Source organism: Chionomys nivalis, chromosome X, assembly GCF_950005125.1.
Source record: "Chionomys nivalis chromosome X, mChiNiv1.1, whole genome shotgun sequence".
In the NCBI taxonomy this organism is placed as follows: Eukaryota; Metazoa; Chordata; class Mammalia; order Rodentia; family Cricetidae; genus Chionomys; species Chionomys nivalis.
Genome location: NC_080112.1, coordinates 98,310,566 through 98,323,888, shown reverse-complemented (window position 1 = coordinate 98,323,888; position 13,323 = coordinate 98,310,566). Strand labels below are relative to the sequence as shown.

Below are 13,323 nucleotides of genomic sequence, written 5' to 3'. Positions count from 1 at the left end.
AAACATTCTAGCTATGAAAGGAGGACAGCTGTGCAATGTGATTCTGTTTGTGAAATTTTGGTGCGAAAGTTGTTATAATAAATATAAAATGTTATAGCATGCTATAAAAAACACAAATGCACCAAATATTCTAGTTGAACGTAATTTTATTCTTATTGTTATTGTTATCATTGGCATCATCATTAGCACAAAACTAAATCCACTATCAAAAGAACACAAACACATTGCAAAGGCATGTGTCTTGTTGACAATGCGTCAGTAACATTATCTTCATGTAATAGGGATAGCACCCTGAGGCTATAGACCGTATCACAGCTTGATAATCGATTCAATAATTCAGCAACTTTATTGAGCACCTAGGCACAATGGAGGATTTAAAAATGCATACAAGAATCCCTGCTTTCAAGACGTTTACAATCTAGTAGGAGGTATCGAAGAACAGCAAGAACATGGGGCCACATGGAATCTGTGCCACAATGGAATCAGTGCATGTTGATGAACTGTTGGAAGGGGGTATCACAAAACTAATGCCATGTTCAGGTGGAGGAATATAGAGAAGGGGCTCCATGCAGACAGTAGTGGCATTGGAGCTGGACTTTTGGAAACTGGGGGCCTTTTAGTGTGGTGGAGAGCAGTGCAAGTGGGGAGACAGTGTGGGCCAGAGAATGGTCTTGAGTAAGATCGTGGAATGTTTGCAGAGAGAATAGCACTGCATTTGACTGGCCTACGCAGTCCATGCACATGGTGTAATAATACGCAGAGAGTTATATGGGGACCAAACTGGCAATGGCTCCGAATGACAGGCTAAGATCATTATGCTGTAGTTACTCTATAATTGTCCGCATCAACAAAATTAGCAATTAATTGTGAAGAAATATGGTCATGTTAGTTCCAGGTTCCTTATGGAAACATAAATGGTTTGGCAGCAATGTAATCACTTTACTATATGTATAAAAAAATAGTCCTAATGGATAACAACACACCACCTATAGCTAAAGGTCTCCTCTATTTGGCATGTAATTAAATTAATTAAATCTCTTGCCTCAAAGCCTTTATTCTTTTCATCCAGGCACCAAATCTCTTCTCAGTCCCATTTCCAACATCATCATCAGTTCTTGTGGTACCCGATGGGTTGAAGTGAGCCTAATCTAGGATTTGAAAACAGACCAGGTGCCCTGATAGTGGGACACGTAGCTTGAAGTGAGAGCGGCTGTGGTAGAGGCAGTGAGCAATGTCAGGAAAATATAGGCATCTCTAAAGTTTTCCTTAAAGTCTGGTACAGTTCGTTGAAAATGGAGTTCTACTGGGTTTGGTCAGGAGGACACGTGAAAGGATCTCAGACTCACAGTACCCGAGTAGGGTCTTCTTTTAAAGTTTCTTCTTACTAAAATGATTCCTTAAAGGAATTTTATTTAATCTGGGCTACAGCTTATTTAAAGGCTCCAGGTTCCGAGGCTACTGAAGCTGTGTATAGACTAGGGAGACGTTCTTTCTTTGACTACGGAATCCTGATAGGCTTTGTCTGTGACTAACAGGTGAAAAGTTAGGAGCGTCTCCCATGCAGCGACAGTTTACAAATACTAAATGATGGTTGTTTTAGGTAACCAAGCCAAAGAAATATACTATACACAACCAATGTGTGAAGACTTTGAACAAAGATGCCATGGCCACACGGCATTTCGTCAGTCTTTCATCTCTTTCTTGGTGTGAGCCTTTCTCTGCAAGAAGTCATGGATAGCAGTAGTGAGGCCCCATGTCACACTGGACCTGAGAATGATTAGAGACCCCCCTCTATAAATCAGGAGTATTTTTCGACCTCTAGTGTCCCACACATCTTGAGCAGAGGCCCACAGGCTTGGCATTCTCTGCCAGCCAATATGAGACTGCATATTGGCAACCAGCACAATCAGAGGATACAGAACCAGGCAGGTGATCGTCCCATTGACACTACCGGACACCAAAGCAGGAACCCAATGGGGCAGGCCTTGCCTTGCTAAGCCATCCTGGATAGGATCCTTGAAGGAGAAATAGAGAGCACTTCCCAGGCTGTTTCTGACAAGAACTGGCCAGAAACCGCGATAATAGCCCAGTGACAGCCGCCCCCAAAGCCCGTAAGAATTGAATTCCTTGAGGATGCTGAAGGTGCTAGGGAAACAAGCTTGCTTGCGAGCATCCTGAAGCACGTTTTGTACTCTTTCAAAGGGGCTGAGTGCCACAGCTTCTACCACACCGGACATGAGCCCTGCTGTCCAGCGCTGTCCAAGGGAGTGTGGCCCAACAGGGGAGAGAAAGCCCAGCAGACTATCATAAGTGCCAAACAACAGAGTCCCTTGCAGGGTCTTGGAGAGAAGAGGCGGGTAGATACCCCGGTAGAAGTACTGAGGGCCTTCATGCCAAAGCTGTCTCACGGCCTCTGACACGGCCATAGCATGGATCTGCTGCCGGAACACAACCTTATAGATAGGAAAGGTCAGAAAAGTAGACAGGAAGTTGGAAATGGCCCCCAGAGTGTAGGCCTGTGAGTGCCAGCTTTTCTTTCCTGGGACTTCTGTTCGTGTCCTGTGCTGAAGCTCCTTCCCAGCAGAGTTGTTCTGCTCCTCCATGCTGAGGACAACTGGATGCGGATGGAAGAAACTAGCAAAAGGAGACAAGAAGTTAGACTAACCATTTTCATGGCTCAGTAAGCGTTTTCCTGGTTTTGCCTGACATGGAACCAAGACAAAGTTACATGTCAGGAAACACTTTTGACAGTTTCTAAGAACAGACATGCCCTTAGGTAGTTAATAATTCATCAACTTTAGATCAAAATTTTAATTTATTTCCCTTGATAGTCACCTCTATGATACTTTGATGACACCATAAAATTCAAACATTCAAAAATATTTTGACTAAAAATCATAGAAATGGGGAAAAGGGCTTAAAAACCTATTGTATTCAATTCTTAGCACAAAACGTCATGTTTTTAAAATGTACATTTGTAAACTGGCTCTTTGGGGGATTAAAAGTGAACAGTAATTTAGAAGCACCTTACCTTAAGTATCTCATACATCATTTTGTAAATCTATTTACCTGTATTTTGTACAGGGAAGAAAATTCATGTTTTTCTTGTGGATTTTTCTTTGAAGAAAACTTTGGGGGACAAATAGCTGTAGAACTCGATTCTGTCCCCACCACTTTCTTAGCTGTGTGATCAGGAGCAAGGGAGGAATTGCACTGTCTCCCATTTTTCTGCTACAAAGTGGTGATAATAAGGCCTAACACAGAAGGCTGTCGTAAAGATTAGGAACATAAAATAAGATAAAGTTGCTGAAAATCTATGACTTTGTGGCTTCAATGTTTAAAATATCAGAAAAGATTATTCTCAGCCTCATTATCTGTCTTCACAGAGCACATGCTTCTGAAGACCAGCTAGAGTCAGATGAAATGGCATGCTGGAACATATGCACTGGTCCTCTGGGAGCCAGGAAAGATGTTCTATCAATTCAAAGGCTTGACATAATCCTCCAGGAGAACTTGGCACCCTAACATTAATTTCAAAGTATGGGATGGAGAATGGGTTTGGAGCCTGCCTTGAGCAGTTATCATCTAAGCCCTATGATCTGACTCCTATGTCTACAAACCTAATCAAATGAGCATATGGGAACCCAGTCTTTCCAGGCTAGTCTAGTGAAAATGGGTCTCACCAGTCCTACATATGTCTGTTCATTTGGGGGAATTCTCAGCCAGTTCTTTGTTCAGCTAAAACACATATTGATCGTCTTTCAAAGTCATTGTTAAATCACCATGGAGCTAAAGATAGATAGGATTTGGTGCCTGTCTTCACAGGCATGGGAGTTCCGTGGGGTAGACAGTCATCAGTGGACTAAACCACACTGGAAAACAAAATAAAACTAATCACAGTCAAAGAAGAAAAACAAGAACAATTTATTTTGCCCAGGACAGGAAAAACTCAGTGTTGGCAAGACTATGGAGAAAAGACAGCCATTATACACTGTTTATGCGAATATGAGTTAGCATAGAAAGTATGGATATCAGTATGAAGGCTCATCAAAAGAGTCAAAATAGATAAAGCCAATGGTTCAGCTGTTCCACTCCTGATATATACCTGGAAAACGTAAGATAGGCCTACAAAAGAGACACCCGAATTGTCCATTTGTTGCCACGCTCTGCACAATGATTATTACAGAATCGGTCAAAGTGCTCGCTAACAAATGAGTAGGTCATGAAAATGAGGCATGTAGATTAGAACAGTGGAACATTATTCGGCCACAAAGTATGAAACCTCTCGTTTACAGCAGATTGGGAGGAACTGGATGCTACTGCTAAGTGAAATTCATCAGGAACAGGAAGTCAAAGCTCTTTTTATATGTGGAAACTTAAAAACGATAGACCTGTAAGTAGAAGAGCAATTGTTAGGGAGTGGGCAGGTATGGCTCCATATGATAGATGCCTGCTGTATCGATCGTGTTGAACGCGACATTACAGTGAACCGCACTCAAATGCTGGAGATCTGCACAAGCCAGGAGTCACTCTCTCCACAGCGTGTTTCAAGACTTCCCAGAGCACTGCAATGTGCAATTAATCTGTGCTAATAAAGATTTTCTCAGGAAAAATGTGGCACCGTCCTTAAGTAAGTCGCCTCTTGTTAGGTGGAGGAGTAGAAACAGGCATTTTAGGCTGAGGAAGAGACTTAAAGGAGAGGAATTAATGTTAAGGGGGCAGGTTCCCTAGAACATGGTGTCTATTTTAGGCTTTGCATTCATAGAAGAAAGACTTTCCCCAGCTCCCATAAGAACGCTGGATATATTCCTGCATACCACCTCATCTGGTTCTGACTGATCTTCTGGAATATATACTCTGTAGAGACAGAACAGTCCATGGTGGTGGTAGTAGTGAAAGAAAAAAAAGCAAATAAACAAAGAAAAAACAGACATAGCAGAAACTAACCAAACGGAGTCATAATGATGGCCGTGATTATTTTCTCCACTGATGGATGTCATAGAGAACAAAACACTGGAATCAGACAACACCCCAATCCTGCTCCGCCATTCCTTAGCTTTATGACTAATTCTCTTCAACACTCTGAACCTTACTATCATTATTGCTTTATATTTATTTATTATTTGGGGGGAAATGTGGTAGCAGCTAAGGTCAAATTATGACAAAATTGCTACCTTGTTTCAATGGTTGCATTGGGATCTTATACTGGAGTGGCTGCTTTTATCCTCTTTTTTTTTTTTAAGCATTAGGGATCAAAATCAAAATCAGGTTTTTTCTTTCTTTTTGTTGTTTTTTATTCTGTTTTGTTTATGGTTATTGGTCTTTCGAGACAGGGTTTCTCAGTAGCTATGGAGCCAGTCCTAGAACTCATTTAATAAACCAGGCTAGCCTCAAATTCCAGAGACCCGCCTGTCTCTGCCTCCTGGGTGCTGAGAGTAAAGGCGTGTGCCACCAGCGCCCTGGCAAAATCAGTTTTTTTAGATACTAACAAAATACTTTTCCATTGAACTGCATAACCAGCCCTGCAAGAAGCATTTATGTTTTTCTCCTCAAAATGGAAAAGAAATGTATTCATGGGTTCTAGGGTTTGGTAGCCCTGGGCTAGCATCCCAGTGCTTCTAACCCAAGAAGTACGTGGCCTTACAGAAGCTACTTCACCTCCTTGAAACTCGCAGTTTTCTTCTCTGAAAAAAAAAAAAAGTCTGCGATGCAGGGCTGCTGAGAAGCAGCCACTATCATTTCATCTGAAAGTGTTACCTCCTAAACCTGCAAGCTTTTAAGGTTCATTTGTCAAAATTGGAAAATGTGACCTCATTAGAGCCATCTTTTGGTGTGCACTCTCACACATGTGGCCAGAGATAAGAGGTCTTCTGAATCCCAATGGACCTTGCTGGTAACTTCGCTCTAAAATGTTCTTGCTTCAACCTTTAAGCACGATCCATTCTTTTCACTTTTTTAAATTGGAACTGTCAGGTCTATCCTCAGTTCCTTGATCCTATCCAGCAGATCCAACATAATATCTGCTTTAGTGATGAAGCCAGTGGAAGCACAGACCAAGTGTCTGCTGTGGGGTTGTGGTCTAACATGATGGTACCAGGGAACAGAAGCAAAAGAGTATGTGAAAACCCACCAGATACCCCCAGACCCACCCCTAACTCTACAAGGTCAGCCACCTGCCTCTTACGTGCCTCTAGCCACTCTTACCTTCCACCACCTCTACCTCACTGTTTCATCCCCAAGAGAAGCACAACAGTGGAGGTTGTGCTACACAGAGGGTGCTTCCTCCAAATTTGGATTGCTTATACGAGTCCAGTAACTGCAGTTGTAAATAAGAAGGCAGACCAGAATACATTGAATACCTTAGCAGGTCGAAGAAGCCAACAGCAATTGCAGGATTTAAAATCGTTCCTGTGCTTTCAAGCATCAGAAGTCCAGAGCAAGCCCTGCCTAGGGGCCTCCTAGCCACCCACCATCTATCTACACAGGGAAGTGATACCTGCTATCTAAGAACCGAAGGCAGGGGAAATGGAGCAGGTTTTCTAGCCTCTGGCTTCACGGCCCATTCGCTTTGGACAGCCTTGCATGCCGTTTCCATGGAGTTGCTCCTTCTCTGGGGCTAGTGATGCCAAAGCCAGCAAAGAAGAAGTCCCCTGAAGAGCTTGCAGAAGGGCAGCCTAGCAACCTATCCTTGAGCCAGGAAATGAAAGAGCTATATCAGCTGCCGAGAGCTGTGGTGTGGGCTAGGTCAAATGGTGTTTTGTTTGTAACACTTCTTCCTTCAGGCAGGTGTTGAAAGAGGAGGATGTTTTGAAGATTATAGGGCAGCGGTTCTTAACTGTTTTGAGGTCATGGGCCCATCTGAAAATCCACAGAGCAATGGTATCAGAAAGAAGTGTTCTAATCTTTTGCATGCAATTTCAAGAAGGACTTGAGGTAGAAACTTCTGCTCTGGGATTTCGTGACAAATAGGCTGTGGACGAACATCTAAGTGGCAGACCCTTCAGCATGGTGTGGTGTTTCAAACAGTGGTTCACAGATCTCCACAACCCAGAATCAGTTGTAGCAACAGGTAAAATACAAATGACAGTTTCCTTCCCCAGTCCCAGTAAAGCCAGATCCCCAGAGCTGGAGCCTGGGAAGGTGCATTTCTAACAAGCCCTCAAATATCAATCTGTGATAGGCAGCTGGGCACCAGCTTTACTTTAGTTTGTAGCATGAATTCTGGATTGAAAGCTCTGGCTTCACCCTGTAATTTTAGACACGTCATCTCTGTGTCTCTGAGTCTGGTTTCCTTTGGGGCCATAGGGAAATGCTGATATTTTTATAAACAGGTGGTTTATTTTCGTGTAAAAATGTGAGCAGTAAAGAGCCTCAGCTTCCCCCTTGTTATAGTGCAGACCACGAGGGTCGCCTTCCTCCTCTTCTTTGTCGTCTCTCTCTTCACTCCCCTCCTCAGCACAGCTGTCACCTTAGCAAAGCTGCTGAGATAGTTTGTGGATGTGTATGTAAGTGAATATGCTTTCTCCGGACAGCCAGGCAGAGCAAAGTGTTGGCATCAACACAGAGGAAAACGCTGGCATCAACAGAACAACAGACTGGGGTGCAAAATCCGATGCTATTAGCTTATTTGCTGTATGATACAGGACAAGATGCCCAAGCTCATGGTGGCTCAATTTTCTCATCGGTATGTTGCAAACAGCAGTTCGTTAATTTTATATAGCCCTAAACTGTTCCTCTCGTCCTCGTTTTTTTTCCTCCACTAACTCTTAATCTGACACTAGAGAGGGGTATTTAAAAGGAGTATTTGAGGTTAGACGCCAGGGCTGGAGTGTGAGCTGTGAATTCTGTGCTTCCTACCCATACTGCCTAGGTGCTTACATCCCCCTCTCTGTTAAATGGGCACGCTGCTACGTTTTATCACAAGACTGGAGAGAAGAATAAGTGGGATGTCCGTGCAAGCGCACTGGCACACAGAAAGCGCTCAGCAAATGCTCCCCCCCTTCCCCCCTATACAAAGGTGAAGAACTCTCATTGTTCACTTGCTTTCGGTCCCACCTCGTGTTTAAGGCATCCGGTTGCAAAGCGGCAGCCAAGGAGCCAAGGTAGAAGGCGATAAGAAGAAGGGAAGAGAGGGGAAGCTGCAAACTCACGAGTGAAATGTAAATGGGCCAGGTCCGTGAGTCCGAGCTGCACTTGACGCCGCGCCCGCTCCCGCACCAGTCTGCCGCAGCCCCCTCCAAGCAGGTTCCCCCCCTCTGGCAGGCATTAGCATCCTGGCCCAGGCTTTGCAGGGAGGCCGCCCCCGCGCACCGCTGATTGGCCACGCCACTCCTTTCGTCACGCTCTTTTGTCTCAGTGGGCAGAGGCTGAAGGCAGTCGCCACTGCTCTGCGGGCTGAACTGGAGGGCGGGGGCAGCTGCAGCTGCCTTGGAAACCACTGCAGAGACTGCGCTACCCCTGGCTGGGCAGCCCAGCTCTGTTGGATAGCCCAGACAGCTGAGGCGCCATCCTTTCCCTGCAGGCCCTAAGAGACAAGACAGCTATTCGCGGCTCCCGACCATCCATCTGCTGTCCACTACGAAGGCCAGGTAAAGAAAGGGAGGTGCAACCGCATAATGCGGAGATGGAAGGATGAAACCTTACCATTTGGGGCTTCAGAACTGGCAATTTTGAGGCAAAGATGTGAATACCCCAGTGATTGGGCTACATGGTGGGAGGGGGTGAGCTTAACCTGGCTGTTTCTTAAGAGTATGACTTCACTGGCTTGGAGAGGGAACATTCCCCACCCCCACCCCCACCCCCCAGGAACGTAGCAAAGGGCAGAGGGAAAAATCACAGTCGTTCTGTCCTGAAGTCCCTTTTCTCTCATTTCTTCGTGGATAGTAACGGAGGTGGGAGGGTGGCCGACTTCTCTTCTTTTTCTTCATGACAGCCCATCGAAGCCGATTCCAAACTTGAATTCTGTATGGCTGCTTGTGGAGCTGGTAGGCCGGTGGTTTCCCGGGTGAAGAGTATTGGGGGAGGGGTGGGCCCTTTGGCTTTTATTCTGAAGGTAGGGTTTTTCCTCCTGGCCACAGTGGGGCTGGTGAAGGAACGATGAGACTGTTTCTGACTGCTCAGACCTTTGTCTTCCCTTCCCTTTGCTGTGGCGCAGTTTAAATTAGCGGTTCGGAGCACCCGGATCTGAGAAGCCAGTGGACAGAGATCAACCCTACCCAGGACCTGAACTCTCACGGCAAGCCCCTGTTGCAGAGGCTGGATTTAATAAAGGCGAAGGCCAGTTTCCGAGCTCTGGTAAGAATAAGGGGGGGGGGGATAAAGGAGGGAGACATTGTGACCTATTATCTTTCAGGCCTTTACTCATTAACATTTCTATGAGGTTTATTCTATTGCCCTCTATTTTGAGAGCCTAGTATGGGACCCAAAGGCTTTTGCAACTAGAATTTCAAGCAACAGGCAGCCTCTCCTGGAGAACAGGCAGGAAATGAGGCGGGGTACAGTGGGGAGGGAGTAAATGTGAGCCCGACAAAGGCCTCACTGGCGCAGAGAAATCCTATTGCTCCTTAAGATTGTAAGGTGCCAGTCTCCTGCTGAGTAGAGCGCTGGGCAAATAGACAGGCCTGTAGAAAATGTGATTAGAAGCTTCTTTCCAAGTCCACTGCGTTTTTGACCTTCCTTTTTTCTTTGACAGTTCCTACCGAAACGCGAGGAAGATACTGCCCAGGAACGAAGGTTCTTTGGAGGTTTCTGCCGATCAGCCCCAGAAAGCCGAAGCATCTTGATACCTGACTGTTGTCGGCCATGACTAGCATCCTTGTTCGTCTGAGTAACAGCCGAAGGCAGAATGCAGCTTTTCTGCCTTTGGCCCATTCCATGCTGAGGGCCCTGGGGAGGAGTCTTGGTCCTTTGATGGCCAACATAGCAGCAGAGAGAAAGATGAAGTTGTTTTCTGGGAGGGCAGAGCTGATCCCGGGGGAAGAAACCTTTGAGAACTGGCTAAGCCAAGTCCACGAGGTCCTGCCAGACTGGCATATGTCTGAGGAGGAAAAGCTGAAACGCCTGATGAGAACCCTTAGGGGCCCTGCCAGGGAGGCCATGCGTTTGCTCCAGGCTGCCAATCCCAATCTAAATGTGGCAGAATTCCTGCGGGCCATGAAGTTGGTGTTTGGGGAGTCTAAGAGCAGTGTAACAGTACGTGGTAAATTTTTAAACACCTTGCAGACATATGGAGAGAGACCATCTCTGTACATGATCCGTTTAGAGATGCAGCTGCAAGATGCTATCCAGGCAGGGGTCCTTGCTGAGAGAGATGCAAACAGAATTCGCCTGCACCAGGTCCTTGTAGGGGCAGAGATCAGTAGGGACCTGCGCATCAAGCTTAAGGGGCTCCTCCAAATGCATGCGCACGAGCAGGAAGCCCTTCCTGACTTCCTGGAGTTAATGGGGATGGTAAGGGAGGAAGAAGACTGGGATGGCATTTTCTTTCAACATAAGAGGGCCAGAAGAGCAGAGACAATAATGGAGAGGGCCGCCAGCCCTGTAGTATTTCAGGGCTCCCTTCCTATAGTGATAGGCAGTGCTGACGGCAATGTAATAGAGATAGATGATTCCCCAGATGACTCAGATGAAGATGTGATCCTGGTGGAACCTGAGGACCCTCCACTGCCATCCCCAAGTGTCCCATCCTTCAGAGGCAGAGCCGCTTCTCAGGATGAAGTGCTAGTTATTGAATCCTCCAACAGTGATGATGAGGCTCCTTCCACTAGCAGTGGTTCTGGGCGAGGGGATAATGGGCCTGAGAATCTTCATAGACCCAGAAAGCGAAAATACCCAATCCGCTGTCCCCAGTGTGGTGAAGAGGGCCATGCAAAAGAAACCTGTGGCCACAATACCAGCAAGGGCCCTCTTTTTGAGAATCTGATAGTCACTCTGCAGGAGATGATTCAAATGGAGAGAGCAATACCCTCTGCACCATACTAAGGTGTGAGATTCAGCCCCAGATCAATGTTTAATTCTGGAGGAAACAAAGTTGGGGTGGGCCTCAGAAGGAATTAATTCAAAACCAGTTTTTTTGGGGGGGGGAAGAAAAAGCAGATTTGTACACCACATACATAATGGAGAGGGATGACCCCCCACATCATTCATTGCTTAAGCATCATCTGACAGCTTAGTGGTTGTTTCTCTGTGTGTCTTTCTCTGGTGACTTTAATCTGTTCGTGAAGTGGGATCTTTCTGTACCTTCCAAATGAAATCTGAAAAAACCCGAAATTCTCACCCTGATACAATCTTTGTCAGCCCTTTGGTGAACGTCCTTCTGTATATTTCCCTGTACCTGTGTGCCTAGATATATATGTATAGACAAAAGTGATCAAATATAAGTGCTGTTCTATCTGTATTTTTTCATCAAGCAGCATATATTGTGGACTTCTAAATAAATGAATATATAAGCATCTAACTTAATGTCATGTATGTTACATCTTTGGGGAAGATAAAAACTGAAACTAATTATAACAGCTATAGTAGAGGGTATTTTACTTAAAGGGAAGCTGAGTCTCTTCAAAGCCTCTTGTAACTGGCCTGCCTCCTAGCTCATAGGGCCATCTGCACCAACTAGTTAATGTCTCCATGGCCTCAAATGTATCATGTGAAATCTGACCATGGGCCAAAGAGGCCATTCCTGTCCATCTCTTTCTGCCTCACCTCTTGGCCTGTGATCAGAGGCTGAAGATATCTGATATCTTTGAGCATCTTCCCTATGGGTACATTAGTCTTTATACTAAGAAGGCTAATGGAGGGTGATTTCATATAAGGCTGATAGGAGAGTGGAATGAATGCTGATCCAAGGATCTGAAGCATTTGTAAAAAATTTATTTTTATTTAACATGTAGAACTTTTTGCCTGCATGTATTATGAGCCTACAGAGGCCAGAGGAAGGTGTCAGAGACCCTGGAAATGGAGTTTCTAAAGGGTAGGTACTGGTAAATAAATGTAGATCTTCAAGGGCATAAAGTGCTCTTAACTGCTGAGATATCTGTGCAACCCCAATCTGGGTCATTTTACCCCAATATAATAGGGTTTGCAGAGGTCTAAGAGAGAGCTGCAGCAGTGGCAGCAGGCATGTCAGGGAGAGGAAGCATACAGCTGGCCAGGTACAAACAAGGATGGAGCGAGCACATCCTGACCAGGGTGGAAGGCAGGCAGAAACAGGAAGTCTGGCAACAACTGTAGACAGCAAGTTTCACACAGAACCTGGGACACTGTGGTCTGTGGTAGAGACTCTGGTTACGGTAACAGACTCTATGGCCCACTCGATAGGGACAATGGGAGCTCAGGCTGAGGTCCTGGGTGAGGAGTAGAGGCCAGGAGCTGCATGCAGCCTATGCAGGCTTCTCTGGGATGCTGCACTCACAACTTGTCTTACAGCGCTTCTGCTAGAATCACCCTTCGTGACTCTGCTTGGGCCTGGCCTCTGGTCCTGTTCCATCCTTCTCTTCCCCACCCATATCATTTTGCAGCATCCCCTTTTCTGAAGTCACACTCATTTCTTGGCAATGGGAGGGAATAGCCCTCTATGCTCTGCCCATTACTACCTCCCCTGCTCCCAGCACTTCATGAAGGAGAGTAGAAGTGCTTGTGTTCCTGGGATCCTGAGGCTGAGTACTCACCAGGGGCAAAGGTTCAAGGGAACCATTTCTTACATCCTTCTGGAATAATTCTGGGCTTCTCACATTCACTTCCATATCTCAGGAGCTAAAGGGGGTCCTCCCCTATCTCTTCCTGACTTGGTCTCTCAGACCTCCAAAGTTACAGGATCTTCAACCCTCTCCCAAGTTTATAACTTTTTCCTCTTCTCTGTCACTCTCAAATCTATCCAGGATCTCAGGTTATAAGATCATTTCTGCCTTGGCTGCTTGTTGCTGGAGGGTGCTTTTTCATCCCCCACTGCTCAGACCCAAAATAATCAAACAGAAACTATATTATTTGCAATATTGTTCGGCCAATAGTTTAAGTGTATTTTTTAGGTAGCTCTTATGTCCTAAACTAACCCATCACCATGAGGTCGTGACCTACCGGCAAAGTTTTGGTGGGTTACAGTGGAGGCATTTGTCTCCTGTGGTGGCTACATGGCTTCTCCCTGACTCCACCTGCTTTCCTCTTCTCTCTGCTTGGAATTCCAACCTTGCCCTATTTGGCTAAGCCACTGACCAAAACAGATTTATTCATTAACCAATAAAAACAACAAATATACAGAAGTTCTTCCCACACCATTTCGCCTTTTATGTTCAAATAAAATGGAAGGCTTTAACTTTAACACAGCAAGAT

General features: G+C 45.5%; 2 protein-coding genes across 3 annotated transcripts; one reads left to right on the top strand and one right to left on the bottom strand.

Annotated features, from left to right (window-relative positions):
• Positions 1 to 204: 204 nt before the first annotated feature.
• Slc25a53 (solute carrier family 25 member 53) lies at positions 205 to 8,362 on the bottom strand. Of its 2 annotated transcripts, none has more exons than XM_057760409.1 (2): positions 8,151 to 8,362; positions 205 to 2,634 (listed from the first exon to the last, which is right to left on the bottom strand). In XM_057760409.1, exons 1-2 carry the CDS (start codon positions 8,270 to 8,272, stop codon positions 1,683 to 1,685), a joined length of 1,074 nt encoding a protein of 357 aa, XP_057616392.1. In that variant the 5' UTR covers positions 8,273 to 8,362; the 3' UTR covers positions 205 to 1,682. The 2 variants fall into 2 exon arrangements, with proteins under 2 accessions (XP_057616392.1, XP_057616393.1); XM_057760410.1 differs by lacking the exon at positions 8,151 to 8,362 and adding an exon at positions 6,497 to 6,510.
• An 83-nt stretch (positions 8,363 to 8,445) lies between these two features.
• On the top strand, positions 8,446 to 11,455 carry Zcchc18 (zinc finger CCHC-type containing 18). Its single transcript, XM_057760408.1, has 4 exons — positions 8,446 to 8,588; positions 8,933 to 8,984; positions 9,155 to 9,294; positions 9,692 to 11,455. The coding sequence occupies exon 4, from the start codon at positions 9,802 to 9,804 to the stop codon at positions 10,978 to 10,980; it is 1,179 nt and encodes a 392-aa protein (XP_057616391.1). The 5' UTR covers positions 8,446 to 8,588; positions 8,933 to 8,984; positions 9,155 to 9,294; positions 9,692 to 9,801; the 3' UTR covers positions 10,981 to 11,455.
• The last annotated feature ends 1,868 nt before the right edge of the window (positions 11,456 to 13,323 follow it).